Source organism: Rosa rugosa, chromosome 6 (genome assembly GCF_958449725.1).
Source record: "Rosa rugosa chromosome 6, drRosRugo1.1, whole genome shotgun sequence".
NCBI classification, from domain to species: Eukaryota; Viridiplantae; Streptophyta; class Magnoliopsida; order Rosales; family Rosaceae; genus Rosa; species Rosa rugosa.
Genome location: NC_084825.1, coordinates 49737687 through 49757550, shown reverse-complemented (window position 1 = coordinate 49757550; position 19864 = coordinate 49737687). Strand labels below are relative to the sequence as shown.

The 19864-nt window shown below is 41.3% G+C and overlaps 3 protein-coding genes across 3 annotated transcripts; 1 reads left to right on the top strand and 2 right to left on the bottom strand.

Annotated features, from left to right (window-relative positions):
- Window positions 1–6381: 6381 nt before the first annotated feature.
- On the top strand, window positions 6382–7113 carry LOC133714445 (uncharacterized). The gene is made up of 2 exons (XM_062140561.1): window positions 6382–6616; window positions 6742–7113. The coding sequence occupies exons 1-2, from the start codon at window positions 6390–6392 to the stop codon at window positions 6923–6925; spliced, it is 411 nt and encodes a 136-aa protein (XP_061996545.1). The 5' UTR covers window positions 6382–6389; the 3' UTR covers window positions 6926–7113.
- A 2833-nt stretch (window positions 7114–9946) lies between these two features.
- LOC133715659 (acid beta-fructofuranosidase 1, vacuolar-like) lies at window positions 9947–13808 on the bottom strand. Its single transcript, XM_062142258.1, is given in 9 exon segments — window positions 9947–10411; window positions 10532–10619; window positions 10713–10936; window positions 11034–11195; window positions 11288–11971; window positions 11974–12033; window positions 12035–12144; window positions 13047–13055; window positions 13265–13808. Coding segments are annotated over 9 exon segments (1938 nt in total). The 5' UTR covers window positions 13662–13808; the 3' UTR covers window positions 9947–10207.
- Window positions 13809–14680: 872 nt separating this feature from the next.
- LOC133716939 (uncharacterized) lies at window positions 14681–17915 on the bottom strand. Its single transcript, XM_062143574.1, has 5 exons — window positions 17264–17915; window positions 16594–16769; window positions 15780–16453; window positions 15434–15722; window positions 14681–15286 (listed from the first exon to the last, which is right to left on the bottom strand). Exons 1-5 carry the CDS (start codon window positions 17913–17915, stop codon window positions 14681–14683), a joined length of 2397 nt encoding a protein of 798 aa, XP_061999558.1.
- Between the last annotated feature and the right edge of the window lie 1949 nt (window positions 17916–19864).

Sequence of the window (19864 nt, the reverse complement as noted above, 5' to 3'; positions counted from 1 at the left end):
AGGTCATATGATCAGACGCACCAGAATCAATTATCCATGTATCACTACCAGTAAAGTCAGAAACATGTAAAGCAAAACCAATTTTACCTCGAGTTTCCTTAGTCAAGGAAACATTACCCTCAGAGAGATCTTGTCCTCCAACACAGTAGAAAGCAGGTTCTGTCATCTGGTGGACTGCTGTTTGGCCTTTCTGACTTCTACTCCTTCCAATATTGTTCCCTCCTCTCCAACCGGAATTACTGAAATTAAATCTTTGCAGCTTAGGATTTCTTCTTCTTCGTTCTTTTTTTTTTTTTTTTTTTTTTTTTTTTTTTTTTTTTTGAAGCTTTTAGAAAAAAAAGTGAGGATGAATAAAAAAGTTTAATAGAATAAAAAAAAGTGGGTGGAAAGTGAGGAATGAGTTGGTGGTGTATGGGTAAGTGGGTGGTGTTGGAAATCTTAATAAAAGAAATTGGGAAGTGTGGAAGGATTAATGAAATGTGGGAAAGCAAATGTGGGATAGGCGTGCGGCTTGGGAAGGCTTTGATCAAATGGGTCAAAGAATAAAAAACAAAATGCGGTTGGTGGGGGAATCAAATAGTATGATTAATAGATATAGTTGGCAGCTCCTCAAACAAAAAAAGGTTGCCAGCAAGGTGGTGGCTGGATTGACCTTAATTAAATGGAATGGAGCAAAGGAACGGAGAAAAGGTGTTGATTAATCAAAATTGGAGCTGCTGCTGGATGTCGGATCGTGAGGTTGCTGCTGCTGTAGGTTTTGCACGGAGTAGCCGCTGTTGGAACGGCGCGGAGCTGTTGCGGGAAAGATGCGGAGCTGCTGCTGCGGGTTTTGATCAGAGATGAATTTTTCAGGGTCCTCTGTTTTGCCGCTGCGGGGTTTGGATTGGGCTGAACTGCTGTAGGTTTTGGACGAAGCTGCTGCTGCCGGAACGGATGGTAGTGTGCTTGAGTGAAGGTAACCAAAGGAACCCAAAGAACCGGAAAACAAAGAACCCGAAAAGAACAGTGACTGAATTAACGAAAAGAACCCGAAAGACAAAAAAACACGGCGGAACAGACAGAGTCCAAATTGGATCTCTGCTCTGATACCAAGTCAGAAAGAAGGAGAAGGTTGGGAATTTTCTGATATTTTTTTGATGTCAATCTTATACAGCATATATATACAAGTCTGATAAAACAACACTCCTACATCTAAGGCCTTAAAGCCGTGATTCCCTCCATAAATTCCTCCATGTTCTAAGGGACATGTAGTAGTGAGAAATGATACAAAGGTGGTACCTACCCTACATGCACTACTCACGTCAACAGTTAGAGCATAGATTGTCCACCATATATAGCCTCCCGCATTAATGTTCAAACCACAAGTGATGCGAACCCAGAAGTAGAGCAAGTTCAGATCCACAGTGTTCAGCAGTGCAATACCATCGTACTCTTGTAGAACAACAGGAGCATGATCGAATCTCCATGGTCAACCTCTCAAAACCTTGTTTCTATCCGGGAGCAGATAAAAAACCAGCACAAATCTGTTCTGTACCCGTTCCCGAATCTTGAAGTCCCTATCAAGCACCCAAACACACTTAAAAAAGTGCCTCAGATTGTTCGGTGCCGCTGGTTTCCCGGCCAGAGGCCTAGCTAGTAGATAGGCCTGTGAAACTTGACGTTGAGATCCGCCAGCCATCTTGAAAATATCAATGACCTCGCTGCCTGCGAGGGCCAGGGAAGCAGCAAAAGATGTGGTGACATCGTCAATGGACGACATTCTGTAAAGGTTTGCGGTGAAAAAATGGACGGGAAGAGGTCGTCGTTGGTTTAGGGTTTTGGTGCGGCTTGCAGTAGCGGCTTAGGGTTTTTTAATATAAAAGCTATTGTCCCTCGATCTTCTGCTCTATTGAAGCAAAATTAAGCCTTTAACTATCCGATTCCCAACACATCATCGTCTTCTCATCTGCACAGTCATCCATTCCTTAGCAGAGCCTCTAGGTTGCTTCCGGATCGATCGAAAGCGCGACTCTCAGGTCAGTTTACCTTTTCCGGTAGATTACTTTTGTTTTAATGATTTCATCTGCATCGTTTCTCTTAACGATCTGTGATCTGTGATTTTATCGCAGCATACAATCTCCATAATCAGTTAATAGGTCTGTTATCACATGTAGTACAAAACAAAACAAAAAAATCACTTTTTTGTTCGATCTAATTATCAATTTTGTACCATTGATTGAATTCTATAATTACAAAGAACATCTATCAGCAAGGCAAACGGTAGCTGTTCGTTTGATCTGCCTGGACACCATGTTTTTAGTCACACGATCTTTGTGACATAACAAAATTTAATGTTGGACACAATTTTTTTTTCACTTTTTATACCTGAATAAAAATCTTGACTCTCAATTTTGTTACTGTTAATTGTAGATAGCGATATTAAAGTAGATTGTCTTGCAATTGACTTGCTTTGTTTACTTTAGGTTTCTCTATTTGAACGGTGAACTTGGCTCGTACGTTCAGCTTGGCCATGGAGATGAGTGTAAACCAGCGTTCCATGTTTGTTCTGGTGAGTTTCTATTGTGGTCCATACCATGGTGCACTATATGAAGTAAAACTTGAGCATGGAGAATCCGGTGAAGCTTCGGGTGGTACACGAGTTGAATCCCCTCCACCAGTACTCGTCCCACTAATTAAGTTTTTTGATAAGCATTTGGATCTGCCGAAGAATTGTTTGTTTGAGGGTGTGAGATTTGGCAGCTGCTCCAAGTTATATCTGATGGCAAATGGACACGGATCACCTTGCAAGCCCATCACAATCCCCAATTCGTTTATTTTTGACACAGACACAAACTCAGGCTCAGGCTCAGGCCGCCAGCCCTTCTCTCCGTCCAAAGCAGCTAAACCGTATGGTGTTGTTATATCAGCATATGGGTTGCTATATATATTACTTTGCACATCCATCATGCTCCCCATGCATCCCAGACCCGTCGTTCGAGCGATATAATTCCTCCACTAATTTATGGGAGTCCTTGCCTTCTTGTCCATATAAGACCCTACCAAAGCCAAGCATGGAGGTAGCTGGTTGTCACGCCCCGAATTTTGAATAACAAATTCAAAACCGAAGCATGAATTATACAACTTAATAAAATAAATGTCCTGAATTTTTTTTTCTCACAACAACCACACTTCACACCTCTCAATATTCAATCTCGAAAACCTCGAGTTAATTATTACAACTCACTCTTACAAAGTAAATTGTAAAGCTCTAAATGAGCATAACAAACCTCACAAGATGTTGTAACTCAAGTACCACAACTCTAAGCAGCCTGATCACCGTCCTGGTTCTCCTGACCTGTAGGATTACCCGCTACACCGTTTGAATAGTGTACCGGGATTGCAACAATACAAACCCGGTAAGCTTTTTGCAAAGCTCGTATGAGTAAATGAAAGGATTGCACGATTTAAAGTAACAAAATCAACTCAAGCACATTTTAATTTTGTTTTGCATAATAATTGAAGTGTACAACGTCACTTCAAGCATCAATCAACTCACGTCTCATCATGACTACTCAAAAACAAACAACTTCTCACTCAATATATACTCACAGGCTTATGATTTATTTATATAAATCATCCCATGCAGTATATTATACTTACAGGCTTATGATTAATTATATTAATCACCCCATTCAGTATATCATACTTACAGGCTTATGATTAATTATATTAATCACCCCATTCAGTATGTCATACCCAAGGGCATATGATAACTCGTTTATCCCCCAAGCAGTATGATGGCAAACAGACTAGAGCTCTAACTGAATCGTAGAGTGTCACCTTGGCCAAGGTTCACCCTTACGAAAATATTTGCCTCAAATCACTCGACTCCTCATTTAACTCATCTCAACGACTCAACTATAGCACTTTACTCAATTACTCTTTATCACACTCAACTCAACCTATAAGATAAATTATATCTTCTAGAGAGTAATGCTCGAATTGTAAATCAATCGCATCAATTCCACACTTCACCAAATACCACACATCCAACATATATTCCACGTAAATATATATATACGTAGTCACCCACACAAGAATGACCACTAATACCAACTATAGTTCACATGCATTAAAATCAGGAAATTCATTTTTATAGTTTAAATACATTTTACTTACCTATGGTTACTTACCTATGGACCGTAGTTGAGCAAGTCCATATAATTTAAAACAAATATTTATTTTCATAAAACAATTTCCACAATTTCCCAATTAAATAAAATCACCGAATTTCGGTTCGTGAATGAACCATGTGCGATTTACTCACCTCGATATTCCCGCTGCGTCTTCAATCCAACACAATACACACCAAAACCGCTCACCCAAGGAAGACCGTCAATCACCTAATCAATCATGACTTTAACTTAGCCAATAACTCAAAAACATACTCAAACGACAATCCAACGGTCGGATTGAAATTAAATGATGATCCAACGGTCTGATCCTCACGGATCACTTTTATGATCATCCTCCAAAAATTATCACAAAGATCCAACGGTCAGATCTTCCTGTATCGTACTTACTAACGTCTTCACCCATTTATACGAAAATCTGACGGTCGGATTCTCACGAATCGCCGTTCAAATCACTATTTCACAATTATACGAAGATCCAACGGTCGGATCTTCGCCCATGACCACACAAGGCCTCTGGCACAATCATACGATCAACATATCAAAACTACAAGTCCATCAGACGGTCCGATCTTCACAGATCATGGATCGAACGATCGAAATCGATCGAAATCGTAAAATTCATAACTAAATCATACGATATCCATAATTTATGAATTATATATGTAAACGATCGTATTGAAACGTAGAATCTAAAAATATAAAGAAATCACATTTTTGACCCCCGGAGGTGGCCGGAAAAGGGCCGCCGGAGTTAGGGCAGAGCCGCCGCCGACCACTGCCAATGGAGTCGGGGCCAGGCTGCTCCTCTTCATCTCATCAAGCCTAATGACTTTCCTAACTAGCATGTAAGCTGAAAATGACCGGAAGGGGTCGAAATTACCTCAAACAGTCGAGGTGGCCGGAATTTGTCCAGCAACCGGTGAGAATTTGCAGAAACCGGCGAAGCTCCGATCAACGTAAAATGTCCTCCTTTCGCTTCGATTCCTTCAGGAGACTTGTTCAGAACTTAAAGACGAACTCACTGGTTCAAGAATCACTCAAAACGAAGCTCTACAGCTCGAGATATCTTGATCGAAAGTTTCGATGGCCGGAAAAATTCCAGAATCCGGTGAGCTTGAGTTCCGACGTAAAAACTTCAACCTCAGGCCTCGATCCCTTCTGGAGAGTAGTTAAGAACCTCAAGGCGAACTCACCAGGCCAAGAATCACAGGAAGAGGTGGTCTGTAGCTCGAGATGTCAGGATTTGAAGGTGGTTTCCGATTTAAAACCGGTCGAGCTCCGACGAACGTGAATCCGGTCACTCCAGGTGCGATCCTTCTGGGATGATGATCAGCAGGTTGAGGCGAGTTCATGGAGCTATGGATCTTGGGTTGTGGTGGCCGGAGCTAGGAGAAAACCGGGGTTGACCGTTTTTGGTTCAAAGGTTGCAGCTCCGATCTGCCGGATTTGAGGCCGTTCCTGTGGAAACGGTCATGTCTAGCAGGTAGCCGGCGTCGAGGCGAAGGCAAGGGAGGTGGTTTGGCGTCGATTTGTGGCCGGAGGGTGGAGAACTCGGCCGGCGAAGTTTGGTGGCCGAATGGAGGCTCGGGGAGAGAGAGCAGACCGACAGTTTCCAAAAATGGAAACTGATTTTCGTTTTTTTGAAAATTTCCCAAAAAGGAAGCTTTATACTAATTTGGAAACTTTTTCAAAAAATCATAACTAATTCATACGAACTCCGATTTTTGCGTTCCGCATATGCACGCGATCGTATCGACGAGATCTACAACTTTCATGAATGAAGTTTTCCCAAATTCAGTAAGTATAAATAGTCGATTTCTTGAATCGAATAATTTCGAGCTTTTTGTTAAAACGAATATTTCGAAACTTCGATAATTCAAAAGAATGAATTTGTTCGAGCAATATTCATGCAAAAGCACTTTATTCACTTCGTACAATTTCATGAGACGAAAAAGAAAATTGCGGGTATTACACTGGTTATGCCGTCTGTTATGGCCGTTTTCATATTAATACAGAAAACTGGCATGAAGTCAAGTCCCCAACTCCAGATATTATCCTTTCCTGGGGAGGGCCGTGGTTGTAGACCGCATTGTATATTCCCTGTCTTTTTCTCCGAATCAAGTTCTAACATTCTCTTTTTGGCGGGATTCAGATGATAATTGTTTCCTAGGCACTCCCTAACATTCTCTTTTTACCTCAAAGCCACCATCCCCGATGAGGGAGCAGATAACTCAGAATTTGGTTCATTTGGGGAGGCTGGACTTTTGTCTTGTACAGACAGGCCGGAACGAATATTCTATTGAGCATCAATATCTTTGTATCACTACATTTCGAATCCTCCGTGAAGGACGAGGAACAGAAATCAGAACCCTAAGTTCATCTGTTTTTCAAGTCGACTTGATGGGCAGTGGCCTTTTCGAAGTTAACTTCAGCTTTACACCGTAAGTTACCTCACACATGTGCTTGTTTTACTTCTGTTCCTCTTGTCATATTGATACATCGGGATTCTATTTGTCTGATGAATTATTTGAGTCTCTGCTGATTGTTATTTTATTTTAAAATTCAGAGATTGTGAGGATGTTGAACCAGAAGAAGACTACTGTCCGACTGCATCAGTTAAAAGTAAAAGTGAAACTACCGGGATGACATCGGAGGACGAACTAAATAAAGCAGATCGGAGGTTGTATGTTGCTACAGGCAGACAAGAGGACTTCTTTTCCATTCCGACCAAAGTGGCAATTCTTAGCTAGATTTGAGGGCGTTCTGCGGCATTACATTAGTTTTGGGAGCAACTTGATTGATTGCTTTTTTATATTTATTTGGGTGATCATTAGTCAATTTATTCACCTTTCGTTGGCTTGTAATTGGTCCAAAGCACAACTTTTTGTAATTTTTCTACTTGCATGCCATATATTCAAACGCCTGTTTCAATTTTCAATCTCCGTGCTGTGTTCTAATACAAGGTAGCATACAACAGGGGGGTAATTGGCTTGGTGAAAGTAAATGATTAAGGATGACTTTAGTCAGCAGGAACTTTATATTCAGTTCAGAAAATGTCTCTTAGTTAATTGCAATAAGACTTAAATTTGAGTACTGAGCAGGTGTTCCACATCCATCACGAGGATCCGAAATGTTATTCTTTGAAAGAATATTTATCTTCCAAAAAAACAAAAATTCTAGTCTTAATGGAGAAGCTCTAACTAAGCTTAACGAAGGGGATACCCTAGTTACAATTAAACTGAATGGGCACATTTTACATTTCTTTAGTCATTCCTTGCAGACAAATGTCAGTGAATGCAACTCGATCTGAATGAAGGAGCTACGAAAATTGTTACAGCAGAGATCCAATTCAACTGGCTTCCCTACAAAAAATGTACTCTCAATGAATCTGGTCTAATGGGAAAGGGTGAATGAAAGCTGAGTTTAGCTGCCAAATCTTGAGGCTGGCCTTAACATTCACTCCTGTTGCAATATTGTTAAACAAAAAGAGTCGCGCTGCTCCGTAGATTGCTTCTGTTGGAAAATCCGTGCTGTAAACACCGTCCTGCTCCTTGTGCATAGTTATCTACAATTGAATCATCAACCTGCAAACATTCAACACCCGGCAAATTAGTTTAGATCGACAACCTAACATGTTAGACTATTTGGCTCTCATTACTAAAAAGAGAAAATATAAACTTGTCAAGGAGATTAAGATACACCAATACTCTCGCGAAGTAGTTTTCACCATCCACACAGGAACTTCACTTCCATAAACGTTTTTGAATACGTCAGGAGCCTTAGATGACCTGCATTGGTAAGCAACTTCCATCAACATTAGAACACTACACATAAAAATTTAGCAATTTCTCATAAGCATATATGTGCAGACCTTTCGTCTGCGCAAATATAAGTTGTGACATCCCCATCAGTTGAATTGGCGAGGTTTAAATAGGGGTTAGCCAAGAAAGAGTCTCCTCTGCAATGACCAGAATACCAAATGGTCCAAATGTGCTTCTATCTACAGCACCACCACCACAACCTACAATGCTATTCACAGTCTCTGATGAATCCAACGATTCTAATTCAAACTCCACAAAAATGTCCAACTGAATATCAACAATAGAAAAGAAGCAGTTAGGTGAGTCAATGTGATTGATTATGTAACAAAATTGCATGTGTAGCGAACTTTACCGGACAATAACAGATTTTCTGTCAAGATTTTCATTGGGATATCCTTGCATGCATGAAGCCGGTTGCTTGATTCGAACTTCTAGTACAAGTGCAGAACCTTCATACTTAATGTCCATATGGAATTCGCATATTGAAAATCAACTCTTAGGACAAACTGTCTTGGTAAAACAAGAACATATGAAGTCAACAAATCGTTACAGGGAGGAAATGACAGTTGAAAAAAATATGTAACTTAATATTATGGATAAGAAAGAAATGACAACATTGATTGAAGACAAAGAAAAGGGCTGGCTTCCGTTCATCAAAACCCCAGAAATATATAATAGTTTAGAACGAATAGAATTGGCTATCATCCATAAATTAAACGTAAACTGGCTGCATCTTTGGGGCTAATGAACAGTTTTGGCTGCATTGATGGAACCAATTAAAGAGGCTCTCTAATTAAAATTAAAAGTCTAATATGCACCTTATCACTTTTGAAAACTTTAGACTATTGGGAGTTTTAAATATAGGGTAAGGATAGAATAGAGAGAGGCATGCACTTGTAGAAGGGGATTTAAGGATGAAATGGAATAAATTATTACACATTTTCAGAATGGTTAGCACATTTGGCATTAGCATGATAGCATCGTACTAGAAGTTCAACAATGGGGTGTTTTAGAGAACTAGACATTTAGAAGTAGTATGTACGGTGATACTCTTGCTACTATCTGTTTGGCGAAGAATCCGGTAGGTCATGGCCGGTCATCCCTCTTCGGTATTATTAACCGCTGCAACTAGCTAGTTAATTTGAGTGTCTTCTTACCCATTTCCATACAGATAAAATTATGCTGCCGACCTTATGATGACAATGACTATAGGTTTTCCATTCCCTTACTCCTCCCCATTATAACTTGCAAGGGTTTGGCGAATGATGTTTCAGCTTCTAGCTTAGCTAGGGTTATTGATTTAAATTTCATGTTCTTTGTTGGGCTTCAGCTTAAAATTGTACGTACCAAAACGATGGAATAAATACACAGAAATTAACTTTTGCAGGTGAGTTTTTCCATAATTTTCTATTGCTCAAGTCAATAGAAAACAACCCAATCTGCCTTCAATTTGGGCCCTTAGGAGTTCCTATAGCCCAACCTAATAGGTAATCCAGTTGCCGAAGATGAGAATAAGGGTGTTCTTGGAATGAAACACACCAGCGCACAAATCAGTATTCATTCGCGTTAATTTCTATCTTTGTAGAGTTTGTACGAAGAATGTGTCACAAGAGATTGATATAGGAAGTTGTAGGATAACGAAAGCCGTGAACAACCAATAAGGGACAATCATAATAAGAATTTCAAGTGTAATGAACAAAAAAGTTACATATGAACTCTTGAGTTCATTTGTGTTATAATCGTCCCGTAGGCACCTAGAACTTGATCATGTGGTCATTGGTCACCAATCTCCTTCCCTCACACTCTCATGCCTATGACGGAATGAAATGGTTCAATGGGCTAATAGATCAGAAATTTTATAGGACATAGAAACCATGAAGAAATTTTCTTGGCCAAAAACAAAAACCATGAAGAAATTTAGTTCAGTGGACTAATGCAGCAGAGACGAAGTATTCCAATAGGCAAAATTTATATTTCATTTTCAAGCTGATTATTCCTTTGAACCAAAAAGGTCCAAAACAAACAGACATATCCTAGTTACAAACTGAATGGGCAACCAAAGAATATTACAAATTAACCACATTCTACACTTGTTTGCAAGAAAATTTGTCATTCCTTGGCAGACAAATCTAGGTGAATGCTCCTAATGACGGAAGGAAATTGTTACAACAGAGATTCAATTCAACTGGCTTCACTAGAAAAATTGTACTCTTATTGAATCTGGTCTAATGGGAAAGGGTGAATGAAAGCTGAGTTTAGCTGCCAAATCTTGAGGGTGGCCTTAACATTTAGACCTGTTGCATTGTTGAACAAAAATAGCCTTGCTGCTCCGTAGATTGCTTCTGTTGGATAAACTCGTGATGTAATCACCGTCCTACCTCCTTGCGCAAAGCTCTCTACAATTGAATGATCAACCTGCAAACATTCAACACCCGACAAATTAGTTTAAGTCGACAACCTAAAATATTAGACTATTTGGCACTCGTATATACTAAAAAGAACATATAAACTTGTTAAGGAGATCAAGATACGCACCAACACTCTTGCGAAGTGTTTTTCACCATCCAACACAGGAACTTCACTTCCATAAACTTGTTTGAAGACATCAGGAGCCTTAGATGACCTACATTGATACGCAACTTACATCAGAACACTACACATAACAATTTAGCAATTTCTTAAAATCTTAAACGTTGATGAATTCAGAGATGCAAACCTTCTTTCGTCTGCGCAGAAATAAGTTGTGACGTCCCCTTCAGTTGAATTGGCGAGGTTGAAATAGATAGGGGTTAGCTCAGTAAGAGTCTCATCTGCAATGACCAGAATACCAAATGGTCCAAATGTGCCTCTATCTACAGCACCACCACCACAACCTACACTGCTATTCACAGTCTCTGATGATTCCAACGGTTCTAATTCAAACTCCACTAAAATGTCCAACTGAAAATCAACAATAGAAAAGTTTGGTGAGTCAATATGATTGATTATGTGACAAAATTGCATAACCTGTGTAGCTAAGTTTACTAGACAAACTAACCTGTGTAGCTGTTCCAATATCTAGTTCAACAACTGTTCCTGCTTCAACTAGAACATCACTGAAGTCGGTACTGTTCAATCTCAACTCCTCGATCTCTTCCACCGGCCATTGGATCAAATTGGTGCCGGTTTTATTGTCAAACAACACACTCCTCGGAATAGTCTGTAATATTTATTTGTTAGAATGTGATCCACAATTTTATCAGCAAATAACTAAATATGGTACAAATAATGTTAGGATAAAAGAAATCATACCTGAACAGATGCCCAACCTTTTGCCAAGTCATCGGATTCGGTATCAGTCTCATTGATCCAACCCCACAGGATCCTTCTCTCCTTGTTCTGGTCATAAAATGTCTTTGATGCATAGTATCTTCCATAGTCATACCTCAACCCAATACCCACATCAAGAGCCGGGTTATCGGGTACCCATGTTTCATTCTCCTCAAAATAAGTCCCAAGTGCATAGTAATCCACTTTTGTGTCGTCCAAGCTAGCCTTCAGGACATGCTTGACACTCGGGTTATTCACGGACGTTTCCACACCCTTCGACCCGTTTATGGCAACCGGGTAAAAGTCAATGCACTCCCACATACCCGTACCCGGAACAGCATGCAAGACCCCCTTCGACATATTGTAGGTTTTGAAATCCTCTGTGTGGTACACAAAGGAAATACCGGTTGTATTGACCTTTGAGCCAATAGTAATGCGCCACTTGCCGTCCGGTCCGGTCCACGCTGTGGTGGGGTCACGGAAATCCGTGGATAAAATGCCTGGCGGAGGAGTCAACACCGGGTTACCCGGGTACTTGACCCAATCTAGGAGTAGGGGATCAGATAGGTTGGCCGGGTACGCAAGGCACACCACTTGAACAGCATCGACGGTGTCCCCCGTGTACAACATTACGATCTGACCGTCGGGGAGTAGCGTGGCGGACCCGCTCCACACGCCATTCGCATCGTACCATTGATCGGCGACCATTGCGAGGGGGAGGTATAGCCAGTGGATCAGATCCGTTGATACGGCGTGGCCCCATGTGATGTTGCCCCATATGGCGGAGTCCGGATTGTACTGGTAGAACAGGTGATACCAACCCTTGTAAAACAATGGACCTACAAAAAAAAAAAAAAAAACATTGATTAAGTTTCATGAAAAAGGTTAAGAAAGATTATGTGTAATATGTGATTTATGGATTATGATGGGCCCAGAGACACCTAACTCGGTCATAAATTGAATGGTGGGTAGGGATGGACGGTTGGGGGGTGAGCACATGAGTATCACATGTTCAAAAATCCACTGTTAAAATCACTATCACCGATTTTATGGGGATTTGGTGCCAAATGGCAAGGGATGATTGGCAAGTAGCTAGCTGTTCTAAGGTGGGCCCGGACTAATCCAGGTAGAACGCCTAATCATGATGCCGGGCCGGGCCGGAACGATTGTGGCTCTTGATTAGTCCACAACTCATAAAGCAAATAGTCCTCTGCTGGAATTCCATTCCACATATAACAGATAACAATAATACAATTTTTTCATTCTTTTAGTAACAACAAAGAAAAGTATTTGGTCATTCTCAAAAAAAAAAAAAAAAGTATTTGGTGTCCTTGGTGCCTTGGTTGACTAATTCTTGGTAAAAAAGTTTTTCTTTGAATAATAATAAAAAAAACAATTTTTATCATAGAGAAAAATTCAAAATTAATTGAGTATGGATTTCCACCATCTAATCGAGAAAAAGAAAATGACTACTATGACTTAATGTATAGTATCTAATTTATATTTTGATTGACTACAAATTTTCTAATTTGTAACTGACTGTGCAAAAACGACTCTCTTTCTAAATTTGATCTAAAGATGGATTATATATAGTATATATTATATTATCATAAATACCCACCACAAATTTATGTGAATTATCATTATTCATGATTACTCAATTTATTTGCACTGTTCTAGAACAGTAATAATGGGGTTTATTATTGTGCTCTAATGAAAGATGCCAAGTAAGGAAACTTACCATTAGGATCTGAAGTAGAGCAAAGCCACATTCCCCCACAGCGAAGATGGATGAAACAAGACAATAAATTGTGATTAGTAACAGTAAAACATAACCAAAAACAAAATCAAAATAACTAATTATAGAATTTGGATTCATGTCGCTTATGGAAAGCTAATCAATCATTGAATAGAAAAGTGAAAGAAACCTAGCCGTGCTGGGTTGTACTTTGTACCTACCATTCATCCAATTCCGTTCTGGTTGAAAGTGAAAAGCTGTTCTCTGCCAAGAGAACATAGCATTGGTCCAGTTATACGAGAGCTCGTCGGAGACCGGCGGGTTCGACTTGGCCGAGACTCCTAGTGCCTTCCCTCTCGGCTCCCAGGACGACGTAGTTTCTGAAGTTGGAGTAGTTGACTGAGGATGATGATGTTCATCTTGTTTATCCGGCATTACATTCGGCGGTTGTTGCGGGCCTTGATGGATGATTAGTCCGACCAATGACAAGAGAAACAAGACGGAGGCGAAGATCACGGCGAAGCCCTTCCAGGATCGTCGGAGACTTGCCGGGGGATGACCGGAAAACAAAGGGTCTTCTCCCGGCAAGGGAGCGTAGGCAGAAGTACTAGTGTCCATGCTGTGGTTTGGTTTGGTCGTGAAATTTGTTGTGGTGTTGATTATGAGCGTGGAGAAGAATAAAGCGGGGGGTTTAAATAGGTGTGGATTGGTGGTTGTCAAAATTAGATATGGAAAACAGAGAGAGATCGGAGAAGGTAAGTCATTGAAATTTTTTGGTAAGTGGAAATTACTTGACCTAATTTATTATGGGCTTATTCTTTTTCTGAGCCCCAAAATAACGAACTAGAAGAAGAATAAGCAAAACTAGCTAAATTGTGAGCCACAACATTAGCTTGACGATAAACATGAGTGAAATAAGAACCTTGCATCTGTTGAAGATGGAAGATAATGTCATCATACACACGACCAATGAAGGAAGTATGGAGAATGACTCTCTGCTTTGTAGCATGCACAAGAGTAACAGAATCCGTCTCAAAATTCACTGGAGAAAGGCCTCGCTGAATAGCAAGTGAGACAACCTCTCTCCCAGCCAAAGCTTCTACCTGCTCATCAGAAGAAAAATTAGAAACTGGAACATAACAACCACCCAAGCACTGCCCCATATCATTTCGAATAATCACACCAATCCCACCAGTACCGGTAGCCCCATGATAAGCTCCATCAAAATTTATTTTCACCCAACCTGAACTTGGTGGTTTCCAAGGTACAGCTCTTCTATTACCCCCACTCTTATTTTTACTATGGTGTCGTTGGTACTCCTGAAACCTGACAGAATGAAGCATCACAACATTGGCCACCACCGTATACTTATTATCCCATACCCTTGCATTCCTTTCCCTCCATATTCCCCACAAAGTATGGACAAAAATTGCCCATAATTGAGAAGACAAATTAGAAGCACAATACCACAACCAATCCACAAAATGGAACTGCATTGCTGCAGTAGAATAGCCAACCCGTGCTATTCCAGGCACTGCTGCCAAAGCCTCCACCACAAAAGGACAATACATGTATAAATGCTCAGCTGTTTCATTCTCCATCCCATAAAGTATACATGCCCGTGACTCCAATGGAACCTATTTCTCAATTAATCTCTCCATAGTTGGAAGACAATTACTCAACACTTTCCACAAGAAAATTTTAGCTGTACCTGGTAAAGTAGCCGACCATAACTTCTTCCATGAATTTCGTATCTGGTCAGGAACAACCTCAGTCCTAACTTCCTCCATTAAAAGCCGGTAAGCACTTTTAACAGAGAAGAGACCCTTAGTATCAAAATGCCAAATCCAACGATCATTTACTCGCCGGCTGCTTAAAGGAATAGAAAGAATAGAAGGTACATCATCACCATGACAAACCTGATACACCAACTCCTCATTCCATCGCCCTTCTCTAGTCAACAAGTCACTAACACGCCAGCTCAAGTCCCTCCCACCCTGAATAGGTAAAAGTCGAAAAGGAGCAACCCTTGGTACCCACGGGTCAGACAACAAAACATCCTTCCCATCCCCTATTTGCCATCTAGCTCCCTTTTCCAACACACTCCTTGCTGCAAAGATACTCCTCCACGAGAAAGAAGGTGTGGGATGACTCTCAGCTTCCCAAAAGGTAGAATTCGGAAAGTACCTTGCTTTATACATTCTTGCAATCAAAGATTCCGGATACTGCAGAATCCTCCACCCCTGTTTTGCCAACATAGCCATATTAAAAACATGTAAATCTCTAAACCCCATACCGCTCTCCTCCCTATGCCGACACAAAAATTGCCAAGACTTCGAATGAATTTTTCTTTTCTCTGTTGTACTTCCCCACCAAAACTTAGCGCACACCTGCTGAAGATCATCACAAAAAATTTTTGTTAATTGAAAACAACTCATAGCATACGTAGGCAAGGATTGGGCCACCACCCTGATAAGAATATCTTTCCCAGCTCCACTCAACAAACGGCCTTGCCATGTCTTAAGTTTCTGATCCAACCTTTCCTGAATATATTGAAAAGTACTAGTTTTATTCCTCCCCACATAAGTAGGTAACCCCAGGTACTTTTCATGAGACTCCACTACCTCAACCCCCAAAGAAGAAGCAAATAACCTCTGATTCACTATCCCAACATTCTTACTGAAAGTAACAGAACTCTTGTGAAAATTCACCTATTGCCCAGATGCTTTGCCATACACTTCCAACACATTACTGATCTCCTGACAAGCCTGTAAATTGGCTTCAGCATATAGCATGCTGTCATCTGCAAAGAGGAGGTGATTCACCATAGGAGCACCCTCACAAATAGAGATACCGGGTAACACACCCAACTCAGCCTTCTTAAGTAGCAAAGCTGACAAACCCTCAGCCCCAAGTAAAAACAGATAAGGTGAGAGAGGATCACCTTGCCTTAAACCTCTTGTTGGAACCACGTATCCACGAGGCTTACCCCGCATCAGAAATGAGTACCTAACAGTAGTAACACACTGCATAACCATTTGGATCCAACTAGTAGCGAAACCTATCCTTCCCATAACCTTTTGTAAGAAGCACCACTCTAACCGGTCATACGCCTTACTCAAATCCAGTTTGAGAGCCATGAACTCATCACCTGATCTTTTATTATGAATAAAATGTGCCAACTCATTAGCTGCCAGCTTGTTGTCAGTAATCAGTCTGCCTGGAATAAATGCACTCTGAAATGGTGAAATAATCTGAGGCAATAACCTCTTTAGTCTATTAGCAATAACCTTGGAGCATAACTTGTAAATCACATTACATAATGCTATAGGTCTCAAATCTGCCATAGTCTCAGGAGAATCAACCTTAGGAATCAGACAAATGTGCGTGAAATTAATATGTTTGAGTAACTGACCAGAATGCAAAAAGTTATGAACAGCCTCTGTTACATCTGTACCAATACTCTCCCAATAGTGCTGAAAAAATAAGGGCGGCATTCCATCCGGTCCAGGGACTTGGTTGGATACATTTGAAACAACGCTTCCCTTACCTCCTCACTACTATAATGAGCACAAAGAGATAAATTCATATCTTCCGAAACTGAAGGAGTGATGGCCTGTAAAGTCTCCTCCAATGCAGCAGAATCAACAACTCCTGCTTTATACATATTCTCAAAATAATGCACTACAATGTTTTCCAACCCTTCATCATCCTCATACCAATCACCTGCCTCATCATGCAGACCACTGATAAAATTCTTCCGTTTTCTATTCGATGCTTTACGGTGAAAGAAACTTGTATTCCTGTCCCCTTCCTTGAGCCATGAAACTCTAGCTCTCTGCTGACACCAATAAGTTTCCTCCTCCGAAAGCAAAGCTTCTAGCCTTTCCAACAAAGCATTCTTCTATGCCTGCAAATCCGGTGAGCTAGATAACCCCAACAGCTCCTCTAACCTACCACGGATTGCATTGATAGCCTTCTGCCTATCCCCAAAGAAAGGACGTTGCCATTTATTCAAGGCAATGCTTGTTTTCTCAATTTTCTTGGCAACCAAAAACATGGGCTGCCCCGAGAATGGTGTGTGTCATTGTTCCTGCACCAGTTCAAGGCATCTGTCATGCTGCAACCATAAAGCTTTGAACCAGAATCGATAAAACTGTTTCCTCACACAATTGGACTCGCGCTAACTCGGAGCAAAATTGGAATGTGATCCGATTTACTGGGCGGCAGATGGATCACTCTGGAATGCGAAAAGCAATCAAGCCAGGCTGCCGTGACCACCACCCTATCCAGCCGAACCTTAGTTTCAGAATCACTCCAAGTATACGGACAACCATGAAAACCTAAATCCACCAACTCAGCATAACTCAGGGCTTCCCGGAAGCCCCGCATCTGACTTTCCGGCCTCAATCTCCCATCCAATTTCTCCGACGAATGCACAATCTCATTGAAATCACCAAGAACCACCCAAGGCAGTGAATCATCGTCACTTAACGATCGAATCAAATTCCACGACTCCTGTCTTTCTGCCGCCGAAGGATTGCCGTAAAAGCATGTAAGTCTCCACCGGAATAGTCCATTGTCATCATCCACCACCGCGTCAATGAACCGCGCATGTGAGGGCTGACGAATACGAACCCTAGTTTCCTCGTTCCAGAACAAACCCAACCTTCCGGATTGGCCTACACTTAAAAAACCCTCTACATGATCAAACCCTAGAGTCCGCTGCAGCCTTCCAAACTCCTCCTTCTCTCTGATCTTCGTTTTAATCAGAAAGACGATCGCTGGCTTGTGCTGTGAGATCAAAGTCTTCAAAGCACGCCTTGTAGAGGGATTGCAAATCCCTCGGCAATTCCAGAACAGAATGTCCATGGCCTGGAAAATTCAGATCAAAGAAACCTAGGTTTCCGATCACCACCCTAGTCTTCAGAGAAACCCTAGGTCAGAAAAAAATAGAAATGGTCGAACTCAAAATGGTTTAGGATGTTTGATTGCCATTAAGATTTCTCATCACATTGTGTTGTCTTGGTTGACAGCCTTATGTTTGTTGGCTAGTTTGTACGAAAATTGACACTTAAAAAAAGAAAAAATAGATATGAAACAACTTCTTTTTCATCAAGCTATTGTTTTAAAATCTAATTAAGAAGTACGAGTTTGTTGTTTCGGTGACTAACAATATTTACCCTTATTATTTCAACTATTTTTGTGTTAATCATATTATTTGGAAATCACGAATCTTGTTACAAAAACGAGCTTTACTTTACTGAAAGCCTGCAAACAGAGCTATTTTTTAGGATTGTTGAGCCTAAGCTCATTTAGTTAAAGAATGAGCCTGATGGGCTGATTACTACTATCTTACAATGATTTAATTGTAGGGTTTTTGTCCATTTACCCCATTTCTAGATATTTTTTTCCCACTTACCCCATTAAGTTTTTTTAATTCCCTCTTACCCAAAACACTCTAAAGAGGTCTTCCCTAATACCCCATTAAGATTTTTTTTTTGTTTTTATTTTTTTTTTTAATACCATTTTACCCTCACCTTTGTTACTTAGAGAGAGAGAGAGAGAGAGAAAATAGAAGAGAGAGAAACCATAGGGGACTTTGCCGGAGCCCGGTCACCGGCCGCAGGATTCCGGTCACCGGTCGCCGGATTCCGGCCACCGGTCGCCGGATTCCGGTCACCGGCCAACGCCCACCGGACTTTTCTAAAAACCTCACCGGAAAGGTTTATTGCCCCCAATAGACATCTATTGCCCCCCAATAGAGGGGCAATAGACCTCTATTGCTCCCCAATAGACGTATATTGCCCCAATAGTCTATTGCCCCCTAATAGACGTCTATTGCCCCCCAATAGACGACTATCAGCCGTGTATTGCCCCCCAATAGACGACTATCAGCCGTGTATTGCCCCCCAATAGACGACTATCAGCCGTGTATTGCTCCCCAATAGACGTCTATTACCCCCCAATAAGACTTTCAGTCGCTAGAATGAGAACTAATCTCCCTAAATTTAGACAAATAAAACTTTGATTACAACAAAAAAACAAGGAGATTACATCAATTCAAAACGTCTATTGCCCCCCAATAGACGTCTATTAGGAGGCAATAGACGTCTATTAGGAAGCAATAGACCTTTAACAGACCTCTATTACCCCAATAGAGGTGTTTTCTTTTTTTCATTTTTATCTCATTCTGGGCCCTGTGCCCCATTTTACCAACAGGAAAAAAAAAAATTGATTTGGGCACCCAGAGAAAAGCTCTGGGCACCCGGATTATCATTCTCCACTGCCACCCGCTTGAGTCGAGCGCCGGAGAGCTGAGTTGAGCGTCGGAGACGTCCGGGCTCTCCAATCTCAAATGATGACGTTGACCCTGACGACGAATCGGGGACAGAGCTCTGGAGCATCGGCATCCGGTCACCAAAATCGTCTTCCGGCGATGTGGATCATCTTCCTCTGTTGCCAGTCACCAAAATTGTCTTCGGGTCCGGAATCAAGGCTAGGCCTTGTCGATTGGAATCGGAGGCGTCGGGTTGAGAAGGATGAGAGAGTCTTGATCTGGATTTGGAGGCTCCGGTCGCCGGCGAGGAGTCTCGATCTGGATTTGGAGGCTCCGATCGCCGTCGCTATCGGTAACTTCGTCGCCGGTGAGAACGTCGTTGACTAAGAGTGGAGCGACGGGGGGAGAGAGAGAGAGAGAGAGAGTTGTATGAGAGAGAACCAGCGTCTGGAGAAAGAGAGAGAGAGAGAGAGAGAGAGAGAGAGAGAGAGAGTCGTCTGGAGACAGAGGAGACAGAGTGGCAGCAGCTGTAATTCCGTAA